The sequence below is a fragment of the Canis lupus genome, chromosome 12 (assembly GCF_011100685.1).
Source record: "Canis lupus familiaris isolate Mischka breed German Shepherd chromosome 12, alternate assembly UU_Cfam_GSD_1.0, whole genome shotgun sequence".
NCBI lineage: Eukaryota > Metazoa > Chordata > Mammalia > Carnivora > Canidae > Canis > Canis lupus.
Window position 1 is genome coordinate 33,055,602 of NC_049233.1, and position 12,721 is coordinate 33,068,322.

Genomic DNA, 12,721 nt, shown 5'->3' on the forward strand with positions numbered 1-12,721 from the left:
TTTCTGCTCTTCTCCATTTAAAACTCAGAAAAGTTATCTATATTCATTGCCTCCAATTCCTCCCCATTCTATTCTCTCTTGAAGCCTTTCCAACTGGACTTCACTCCCAATACTCCAATAGGTCTTTTCTGAAAGTCACTTTCATGGGTTTTTGAAACCAATATTAAATCTCACTCTTCATCTTATTTAATCTGTCTATAGCATTTGAGTGAGTAGACCATTCTATCCTCCTTAAAATTCTATTTCCCCTGACTTTCAGAGTACCACATCTCCTTATTTTCTCTGATATCACAGGCTGCTCTTCCTGGTCTCTCTTTCTTTTTTTTTTAAGATTTTATTTATTTATTCATGAGAGACAGAGAGAGAGAGAGAGAGAGAGAGAGAGAGGCAGAGACATAGGCAAAGGGGGAAGCAGGCTCCATGCAGGGAGCCCGATGTGGGACTCGATCCCGGGACTCCAGGATCACGCCCTGGGCCGAAGGCAGGTGCTAAACCGCTGAACCACCCAGGGATCCCCTCTTCCTGGTCTCTTTGGCTGAATCTCAGCAACCTCTAAATTTTGGTTGTTTCACATTTCAGTTCTAGAGCTTCTCTACTGCATTCATCTCTCAGCAATTCATTTCATTTCATGGCTTTAAATATCATATATATGCTGACAACTCCTCCCTGAACACCAGAAGAACATACCTAACTGCCTGCTCAGCATCTTCTCTTACATGTCTAATAGTGATCAAAATCCTGATCAAACTTAGATGTTCCAAGCCAACCCTTGATATTCCCACAGATACCTTCTCTTCCCATAGTCTTTCCCATCTCAATAAATGGCAACTATATACTTCTGATTAATCACTCCAAAAATATTGGTGTCACTCTTGATTTTTTTTCCTCTTACACTTCAGATCTATTCACTTTACCCTCAAAATGGGTCAGGATCTGACCACCTTGCACCACCTCCACTACTACTACCCTGTTCCAAACCAACACCAGTCCTGCCTGAGTTATTGCAGTAGTATCTAAAAGTCTCTTTTTATTGTGCCCCTAAGTGCTCTTCTCTCCCCCTACATTATATTGGCCAAAACAATAGTCAAGGAGATATTTTCAAAAAAATGAAAACATGTTGCTTACCTGTCCAAACCATCTGATAGCTTCCCATCTTGCACAGCATGAAAGTCAAAGTGCTAACACAATTTCCCCATCCTCACTCAATCATGTTACCTCTCCAGGCTTATTGGCTATTTCTCTCAGTCTTACTCCAGCCACACAGGTCTCCATGCCCTCTTCAAACATAGTAGACAACACCAACATCGGTCCCTTTTCACTCCATATTCTCTCTTTCTAGAGCCCTCCTCTCTCAAAGAGCCACATGCTAATACCCCCAGCCCCTTCAGGTTTCTGATAAAATGTATTTTTTCTCAATGAGGCCTTCTCTCCAAGCATCCAGTTTCCTGCTTCATTTTTCTCCATAGTATTCATGAACACCAGGCATACTATACAGCTATTCATTTATCCATTTGCGTCCATCTCCTCTCCCCAGAATGAATGTAAACTCCATTGGAGTTTTAATTTCTATAACTTAACAGATGTTAAGATGTAATAAATAGTTACCAAATGTTAATTAGTGAATAATATAGTGAATTAAGAATTGATAGTATTTATCTTCTGGTTTGATTATGACTTGGGGCAAACCCCTTCCTCTTTCTGGGTTCCAATTTCTTCACATGTCAACTTAGAGTTTTGGAGTAGATACAATCAGAGTTTCCTCCAGCTTTGAGAGGCCATGATTCTATTGACTCCACGTTGTGACCAAAGAAATCAAACACACAGAGATTAACACAAAAGAAAGAAAAATGCCATTGAATTAATCTCTTGTGTTACAACCACCCAGTCTACATAACAAAGATTTCTTCATGACCTTATCCCATATACATTTTAATAGAAATAAGAAAACTAATAGCACTGACTTTTTTTTTTCTTGCAACGGTATGGGCACAGCTGAGGTCAATAAGAAATTTTAGTGTTTTCAATTTTCCATTGAAAGCAACTTTGACCATCATTTAGCTTTTATTCTAGTTGTCTATAGTCCCTTCCTCCAATTATGGCTCCTCCTATATTAGCAGATTTTTTCTGTGTGCTTGTCATTTCATTGCCACCTAGTGGAAAATCCAGCTGATATTGTAAATATGGTTTACAATCCGGCAGGCTAGATTTTATCTCCCAAAAAATTGTCTTCACAGTTGGTACTAATTTGGAAAATATTCCAATTAAATCATATCAAAGTAAGATAGACTTTCTTATGGATATGTATAGATAACTATTTCTTTTGTATTTATTTCATACTCACAAGTGAAAGAGTATTTGTAAAAGGTGTGCTTGTCGAAGAAAGCAACTTAATAAGCAAACAATAATTTAGATATTATGCGTTTCTTAAATCACTGAAAACATACCTTTCCTACAATATTTTTTATATACCAAAATGCATATTAACCACAACCTCATAGTTGATTTTCCAATGTTATAATTTTTGAAATTTTCATTGTTTATGCATGTGGAGGTTAGTGTTATTTAATTATATGGAATAGAAAAAAGGACAGAGAGCTTCTCAATCACTAGTTTTGACTGTTCTTTCTATTTGCTCTCACATTTCCTCTGAATTTAACAAAAATAACATAAAGTAGCATTTTTTAAAATATACTTTTAAAGGCATTATATCTTCTGATTATTTTACACATTTGTTTATTTTGAATAAGCATTGGTAAAAAGAAAAAGGTTTTGAATCATGTATTTGTAAAGCCACATAAACTTGTATCATTCTTTAAGCCCAAACCCCCAGTGTACATCCCTGAAAAAGGAGTAAGGCTAACTTTGTTTTCTAATAGAGCTGTACCAAATAACTCTCCTAGGCAATCATGCTGACAACAAACAATAAAGAACCTGTCATAAAGTAACATGTTTTTATGGTATGCTGCCAGAAAACTGAGCTTTGCAGTGGGATAAATGGCACCATCCTAAAATATGGGCACAAAGGAGAATAGGAAATATGGAATTTGTTGCTTTAAAATCAAACAAACAATGTATTACAGCAGTATATTGGGAAAAAATATAAAATGCTCTGAGCCCACTAAATAACCATGAATGATGAGAAGGTATTTGAGTTGTAGATCACACGCGCAGCTATACTGCCAGCTTTATGAAAAACCTCTTGAAATTGGTTTCCTTTTCCAATTTAGAATAGAGAAAGATACACAAGATAGGGTAGATAAGAGAAAATCACAAACAAGTACAATATAAATGAGTCTTTTAGCATTAGTACTCCATCAAATGTTGTTTTCAATTGCATTTTTTATTATGCAGTTCCTAGGGCTACCTTTTGACATTTGTTAATACCTTTAGAAGAGATGTTTGCTTTTGATTTATTTACTAAAGAAAAGCCAGTGTTGATTCTGAGAAAAATATTCAATTAATCTAGAATGTCAAAAAACAGAATGAATCTAATTTCATGAAGAAAAATTGAAAAATATACTCTTCCTTACTGTTTTTAGGTTATTGGCATATTTCACTCTAATTTAAAATTTCTCACACATTACTATGGACTATATGCTGTCTCCAAATGGAGAAAAAGTTGTCCTCTCAGTATACTTCTACCTCTCAGAATATATGGATACTATTATTCATCATTCTCTAAGTCTTCTTAGGGACATATGGTCATTGTAGACCTTCAGCAATTGCCAGCAACTTCAGATTGCAGTTAAATTGGTGAGAAATCAAAACATAAAACAAGAATTAAAACAAGGTCTTAGAGACAACTCATGGGCACTTGGGCTTGGACTCTGGGGATGTGTATGGGTATTTTGACTATTCTTAATCTAGAAAAATGAGGAGCAGTGTGGGAAGACTTGTAAAACTTGAAAAGGAAAGACCTGACATATCTGGGAATCCCCAAATGAGAGCCTCTCTGCCTAGAACACTGGACCCTATCTTCTCCTGGATAATACTCATTCACCCCCAGGATTTCTCTAAACATCACCTTCTACAGTAAACATGATTGACCTCCACCCTCCTTCGTCCCTGGCCTGATCTGAGCTTCTTCCATGTGCTTCCATCCACTATCATGATCCTTATTATGTTGTATTGTCATTGTTTACTTATCTCAACCCCTCGCACTCAAGAGACTGAAGAAGGTAAGACCTGTAATTTACTTGATTTTCAACACCCAGTATACAGGCACATGATGGAAGTTTACTAAATTAATAAACAGGACTAATGTCTGAAAACATGTTTTACACTGTATAATCCTTCTTCTTTAAAAAAAAAAAAACATTGATTTTATTTATTCTGTGGGTAAATTCTGAAAAAATCTATGCAAATCACAAATGCCTTCCAAAATGAAAGTGAGGAAATGCTTCATAAGAAAAGGTATATGGTTATACATATTTTTACTTTTCTCCAAGGAAAGTTAGTTGGCACAGCAGAAAATAGGGTGATTAGAAATTTTATGCCTAACATGGTTTCTTACACGCCAAGAACCCTACTTGAAGTCACATCTTCAACTGAGAAATAGGAATAATCCTATCTGAGCTCTCCATCTTACAAAATTGTTGCAAGCATAAAATAAGTTAATGGGAATGAAAGCATTTTTGAGACTTTAAATTGGCATATTATGGGTATTAAAGTGCTTAAAAAATATAATGGGCTTTCTTTACATAGAATTTTCTGTTTCTTTGTCTAATTTAGAGTAAAAATTGAGGGATACATTTTAGTGGCAGGTTTAAGATTGACATTGTCACTGCCAGTCCTTGGATGGAAGTAGGATTTATTTTTTGGCCTATAACTTTGACCTGTTATTAGTACTACCACCACTATCTCATCAAATATGAAACTTTAATGAATCTTTAGGTTCAAGTCTCTTTTGTCTTTCCTTGTGAGAGAGTCAAAATTCAGTATAAAGGAAAAAATTGTTCATGCCTGTTTCAATTACTTTTAACATTGGCTACAGTGTACTGACTTTGAAAACCTCCTTGGTGGACCAGAAGCAAAATATAATATCAGCTGCCAGGTTCTTTGTTACATTCCTGCACTGGAGAATAAAATAGAGGATAACTAACTGGTCTCCACTCTGACATGAGACTAAGCTCGGCAGAAAACCTACAGTCAGCTATAGTATTATTAGCTAGACTATAATATGGTGGAGTAATATTGAGACTTCACCACTCTGGCAATCAAAGAATTTAATAATGTCCTAGCATTCAGAATTATAATTATTTGAAATGTTTTATAAGGGATGGGTTAAATGGGTGATAGGTATTAAGGAGGATGTTGGTTGTGATAAGCACTAGATGTTGTATGTAAGGGATGGATCACCAAATTCTATACCTGAAACTAATATTACACTGTATATTAACTAACTGAAATTTAAATAAAAACTTGAAGCTACAAAAAAAAAGTGAAATGTTTTTCAAGGCCAATGAATCAATAAATCAATTTTTGTGAGTACTTGATTGATGATCATTTTATTAAAGAGGTGCCTTAAGGTCTCCCTGCCCTTATCCATAGTCCAGAAATGACACGGACACTGCAGAAGTTTGGTGTTGTCTGCAAACCAATCCCATGCCATTGCAACAACCTCACTGCACAAACTTTCAAGATGGCAATAGTAGTCCCATTGGCTTTTTAACCCATCCACTTGAGGTGTGATAACTCATTAGTTGAAGAAATACTTTCTCAAGTGTCTACAAGCCAGAGCAGTAATGTGGCAGCTACAAATTGCTTCCTGTCCATCACAGAATATAGAAATTTCACACTACCCTTCACACTAATCACAATTCTTCCCTTGAAAATAAGCTATTTGAACAATTCCATTACTGAGTGCCTGATAACCTTTTTTTCTTTGGAGAAGTACACGGAAACAATTCAAAATCATTGTATCACCCCTGCTACATGCCATGATATGAGTTTTGTGACTAGAATTTAATAGTCTTGTATGAGAGAGAGAGAGAGAATACATTGGCCTCAATAGTTTATTGAGCTCTATAGTTTATTGAGCTCTAAATTCTTTAATTTAGAAAGAACACTTATAAGACATATTTTTAATTCCTGTAATTATATCATAAAATACCCTTTTAAAGGATTGTTCAATGAAAATTTAACAATTCAAAATGATAGAACTATATGTTATTGATTGGCAGAATTATTCTGTTATTAAATAATTCCTAACCTTTATATCCATGAAACTCTACAGTAAAATCCTGAACAGAGTTATAAAATCCTTTACTTTTATAATATGTCATGCAAGACCTACTTCTAAATACATAAATATTGTACCATCTATATACTTTTCATTTTTGTTAATCAGATACTGTACGACTTCCTAACTTTATCTCTCATACCCTGCAGTTAGTATCTCCTACCCCACTTCCCCTCATCTCTCTCTCTCTTTCTCTCTCTCACACACACACACACACACACACATATTCACTTACACATTTCATCCAAACCAGCTGGTCTCCAAAACTTTGATTGGGCCCACTTATTCTCCACTTTCTTTTCATTTAATGCTCTTTCCCTCAGCTAGAATACACTTTTCACTAGTTCAGATCCTTCTATTTCAAGGTTCATTGCCTTCAAGAAGCACAGAATTCTTGACTAACTAAATCCACCATTCATATTAACCTTACTTTGAATATTCTCATTAGTTATTTATATATACACAATGTAAGCCACACCAGTATTGGCTTCTTTTACATGTCCTCTGAAGGATTCTGAGAGCTCCAGTAGGTATGTAGCATCTTCCAAGTAGACTTGAAATTCTTCCAGACCAGGAGCCATTTACTTGACTTTCTCTTGATTTCCCATTCCCTTTGATATATGCAATGCACAAGATAGGCACTGAATACTTTTTGAGTAAGTGTTTGAGGGAATTTTGAAAATGAATAACTATTTATTGCTTAAGATATTCAGATGATTATCAAAGATACCTGACATATTAGTTTTTAGCAATCCAGTTTCATTTGAATCAACCATGTACACCATACTTTTTATACTTACCGGAACAGAAACTTGAGGATTATCTGCAAGTTTTCCCAGCACAGCAAAGCCATCAACATCAATTTGGCCTCTTGGCTTTATAGGTAAGGATTGAATCCTGTTGCAATCAACAAAAAGAGTAGCACTACTCCTTTCCACACCAATCATGATCTTATGCCATTGGGAATCAAACAAAGAAGGCAAATTTGAAAAAGTTGCAGTTTGGAGACTTCCATCCACTCCCTTGTATGAAAATGCAACAGATTTTGTTTGGCCATTAATCTTCACGCCAACTTGCTCCTTCCCTGAGGAATCCTGAATCTGCCAAATGCTCCAGTTCTTTTCAAGTGTGCTTCCAGTCATCCGAAAGGTAGTTAAAAAGGAGTATTCTTCAGGCAGACCACTGGGATATAAATCCCTGAGTAAAAATTTAAAACAGTAAATAAACGTCTTGTTTTCTGTGCCCATGCATATTATCATATTTTCTTATTATGCTTTTTTAGATTCTAGACCTACAGAAAGGCTACAGTGTGAAAAACTATGCCCTGTTTGTTCTTTCATGACTGCCCATAAAGACCTTCAATCATTCACATACGTTAATGCTCCATCCTAAAATACACATTAAAAAAAAAAGCCTTTCCTCACTCCTCATAGTTAAGTTGGGTTCCCAATGCTACATAACCCCAACAATATTACTATTTATGCTACCTAAAGAGCTCCTGTACAGCAGTTCCATCTCAGCCAAAAAACATATTCTTGCAAGTTTCTTGGCAGCATTCCTTCCACAAATTAAAGAAGAAATAATTCAGAATCCATATCAGCTCTACTAGTTAATAAAGCCATTTAATTAAAGCAGCTTTTAAATTTTTTATATAGCACATTGTTAGGAGTATTTGTCATTTCCATAATTACCTGGGTAGTTCGCTCCACAATTATATCCTATCCTAGACCCACATTTGCATTTTGAGAATCAGTAACCATACAGACTTGAGAAGCTCCTTCACACTGAGCATGTTAGTCTTTTCCAAGGAGTTTAAAGTGTAACATTAAAGTAGCATCTGGTTGCTTGTCACTGGATGTATGACAAGGGAAAACTGGCCAGTTCTTAATTCTCTACTCCAGTCCAGTTGTTTCAGGACCTGACAACTAAGTCTGTATCATTGCTCCTTCTTTTATTGCTTTAAATAGCAACATACAACTGCAGTGTCCTAAAGCCATCTCCAGTCCATGTGGGAACTGTGATCTCAGCAGCAACTACCTGGATCTTCTTTTGTTGAAACCAAGCTGCTAAAAGCTGTGACTGCAATTTTTAAAAATCAGAACATATTAAAGGTAAGCATCATCTTTCACAAGCTTGAAGGTTTTTCTACCTTTCTCCTCCTCAGTATAGAAAAATTCCTAAGGAAGGAAAGAATGCTATGAAAACTAGATGCCATTAATTTTGTTTGGTAAATAATAACATTTGACATTTCTGAAAATAATTATGGACCAGAGTTCAAAGCCCCAAATAACTTTCCTTCCGGTCAGACTCCTGTTAAATAGCCCCTCTTCTGAAATGAAAAAGAGAAAAGCAAGAAGGAATATCTAAGTGGATGCTGATTTAATTTGTAGCAAAAAGAGTAACACATAAATTTATCGTATTGGCATACATGTTATTGTCAGTTGCATTAAAATATATTTTGAGGAGGTCAAGAATTTCTAAACCAAAAAAATTATTCAGTTCCAAGAATGTTTAGCAATAAATGAAATTACTCAATTTACTGAGATTTTCTATCTTTACTTTGATTTTAACTATAAAATTTTATCATCTCTCACAACTGCATAAACAAACATATAACTCTTTACTACAAATATTTTTGCACACCTTCAATAAATGGGTCAACTATGTCAAGAAATTTCATTGCTTTGCTGACAAAAATAACAAAAATATGAAGCTTTTCATCTGAATTCCCTTTTAGCATCCAAGTACTTCTTTTAACCGTTATGTTCTAAAACGACTTTGTTTTTATTAATAATCCTGGGTGAATTGCTTTGTTAGTACACATTCTTAAATGATCACTGGTGATATGTACTGGTGATCACTGGTGATTTGCAATATACTTATTACAAAATTCCCAATTCATTAAATGTTTGTCAAGTATATAGGAGGTTTGAGGCCACTTGGTTGGCTCAGTCAGTTAAGTGTCTGCCTTTGGCTCAAGTCACAATCTCAGAGTTCTGAGATTAAGCCCCACATTGGGCTCTCTGCTCAGTGGGGTCTGCTTCTCCCTCTCCCTTTACCCCTCTCCTTCACTCATGCTTCTCTTTCTGTGTGTCTCAAACAAATAATATCTTTTTTTTTAAGTATACAGGAGGTTTCAACAAATACATTTAAAATATTCAGTTTGAAGCTAAAGAAGAAAAAAAAATGTGTGCAAGAACTATTTCCCAAGGATAAAAATGCCCACATCTATTTTGATATTTACTTTTAATATCAATTTTGTTTGACATATTTCCTTTGACTTCAATTCTCCAGAATATGCATATTCCAGAATAACCTCTAGAGAAGAAACTAAGTTTCACTTTCACTGATGACAGTATATTACCTACTGTATAATTACAAAAACCTTATAGACGTTTTTACATTTCATTTAACTGACCTCAATTAACTTGGAGCTGGGAGATAAGTTTAAAATTTTTATTCATAGAATCCCTGGGTGGCTCAGCAGTTTAGCGCATGCCTTTGGTCCAGGGAGGGATCCTAGAGTCCCTGGATCAAGTCCCACATCAGGTTCCCTGCATGGAGCCTGCTTCTCCCTCTGTCTGTGTCACTGCCTCTCTTTCTCTCTCTCTCTGTGTCTCTCATGAATAAATAAATAAAATCTTTAAAACACATTTTATTCAATGGTGAAATTTGACAAGTATCTATTTAAATTGTGAGTATGTTATTTTAATATTCTTCTTACTTAATGATCTGGATTTAAACAGATGCTTAAAGAATTCATTTTTCTTTTTTGTCCAAATACAGTTATTGTTGAGGTAAGAGAATTTCATAGAAGGAAGATAAATCTTAAAGTTTTATTCTCTTCTTTAAAGCATTCTTTTTCTAGGTTTTTGTAAACCTGTGCCACTAATGTATTTGTTTACAGATGACTTAGCAAGGCTGTAGAATTTATCAGTCCCTAGGTAAAACAAACTTATCTTGCTTTGATTCCACAAGTCATAGTAACTTGTCTAAGTGACTCTTTTGCAAATACATCATCAGGTTGACTCAGGAATCTCTCCCAACTTATGCTTCATCTCATCTTTCCTGCTAAATGAGCAAAGAGATTATGTTGAAGGTAGGATAGAACATAATGTCCCTATATACCATTGACTTGGTTTTATAATGCCAAAAACTTTTTTAAAAAATGAGTTGGTGGGCAGCCCGGGTGGCTCAGTGGTTTAGCGCCACGTTCAGTCCAGGGCGTGATCCTGGAGACCCTGGATCGAGTCCCACGTCCGGCTTCCTGCTTGGAGCTGGCTCCTCCCTCTGCCTGTGTCTCTGCCTCTCAATCTCTGTGTCTCTCATGAATAAATAAATAAGATATTTTTAAAAAATAAAAAAATAAAAAATAAAAATGAGTTGGTGACTGGGGTTGTTAGAACAGTTCATTTATAGACATATGTTAAATTAAATGTATCCATCTGCTCTCTGTATTCATAAACATGAAGATAATATATATGTATATATTTGTGTATGTATATAACTATAATCAAGATTATTATGTTCTTAATCTTTTAAACTAGGTAATATAATTTGTCAATATAAGAGAAGAAAATTCCTTTCAGTGTTCAAATTAATAAAATATATATTATTTATATTTACTTAGGACCTTTTAGAAGTCCTCACAAGTCTAATTTATATAGCAGTCAGTACCATTGTCTTTTTTGAACACCTGAGATTCCGTTCTTGCAAATATGCTATGCACATCAATAAGTAAACTTGACAGCACACATAATGTAAAAGTAGCTAGATCTATAAATGATTTATTTCATTATGTTACATCTGTACAAAGTACCTTAAAAGAAGAACTGTAAAGGTTTGAATAAAAGATAAGAAAACTAGAACTTGAAACATTTGTTTATGACCTTAAGCCAAAAAAGAGCTAATAATTTTATTTGTTAATGTAAACAAACACAAAATGTTTGTAAGTTTGAGTTGAGAATATACTATTATGTCTAAATAATAAAAAGCAGCAAAAAATATTTCATAATCTTTTTAAAAAATTGAAAAGATGAAGGTAAATTGTGACTCTATTATATCAGCTTTATATACCATACTCTCATTTCCCTCCCATGAAGATCCTGTTAAGGTTTTCTTTTCATTCCCTCATAACCTATATTCTCAGTATAGACATTTCCTTTAAACCAAAACTGCTCCCCACATGATCTGAAAGAAATTCCAAACCCTGCCTTTCTTGCCACTTGGAAAGAGTAGGACTGGGAGGACAGCTTGAAAAGAAAGAATCCACTAAGGAGAAAAGGTTCCCATCTGCTCCTTATAGTGCTCCCCACTACTTAGACAAATACTTAACAAATACCACTGTGTGCCAGGCTTCATCCAAGCTCTCTCCAATTTATTAATATTTGATCTTCATGGCAAATCTATGACCTAATTATTATTATTCCTAATTTATTCTGAAGAGACTGAAATAAAGATAGTGTAGGTATTTTGCCCAAGAATACACCTTATTACCTATTTGGGACTCCATTTATCTCAGTGCTCTGACTCTCCCTTCCTTTTTTTATTTCTTTCCCCTACTTTTTTTCTACTTCCTACCTAATTCTTTTTTCATCTTTTAATGAGTTTTGCCAGTAAATCAGGATTTTTAGGGGGGCAGAGAGTCAAGGAAACAGAGAATATGGAACATTGGTTATATACTGTGACAAATATTTAGTGACAGCTCTAGGAACTTAGAGAAGAGCAACAGCAAAGATGAGCACGAGGTATGAGTTTATGTGGCCTCAAGTTGGTCAATATCTGAAATTAGATTTACTTAATGACAGTCCAGATTGTAGCTCAAATCATAGAAGAGAGAATTATGTCAGCATCGAGGGGTCTTGCGTCATGTTTATTTTATTAAAAAAAAAACGAACTTTTTAAAGCTTATTTAAGAGCGCAACTAAGAGGGACACCTGGGTGGCTCAGTGGTTGAGTGTCTGCCTTTGGCTCAGGGTGTGATCCCAGGATCCGGGATTGAGTCCACATCGGGCTCCCTGCAAGGAGCCTGCTTTTCCCTCTACCTATGTCCCTGCCTCTCTCTGTGTGTCTCTCATGAATAAATAAATAAATTAAAAAAAAAAAAGAATGCAAATAGGACTCCACACTGGGCATGGAGCCTACTTTAAACACACACACACACAACTAGCACTTCTGTGCATGAAAAGAAAATAGAAGCAAAAAAAAAAAGTCAGTAGCTGTTATCATGCCTATAATCTTTCCAAATGTGAATAATTTTCCAGGGTCAGTTGAAGCACCATTCTGCCTGAACTTCAATCCTTCCAGCACCTCCCAACCCTGGGACCTCATGTAAGTAACTTAAACTTCTGGCCTCAGTTTCCTGCTTTATAAAATGTGAATAATAATGTCTCTACCACAGGGTTGCGATGACGATGAGATTTAATGTTAATTAACAAATTTCTAAAAAGAGCTTATGCAGTGAACTATTGTCATTTTATA

General features: G+C 35.1%; 1 protein-coding gene across 1 annotated transcript in view; it reads right to left on the reverse strand.

Moving 5' to 3' along the window:
• The window catches only part of COL9A1 (collagen type IX alpha 1 chain), a 90,386-nt gene that overhangs the window by 67,870 nt on the left and 9,795 nt on the right, over positions 1–12,721 (reverse strand). The window contains exon 5 of the mRNA XM_038554447.1: positions 7,042–7,438. Within this exon, the coding sequence (XP_038410375.1) occupies positions 7,042–7,438 (397 nt within the window). The remainder of the gene's footprint in view (positions 1–7,041; positions 7,439–12,721) is intronic.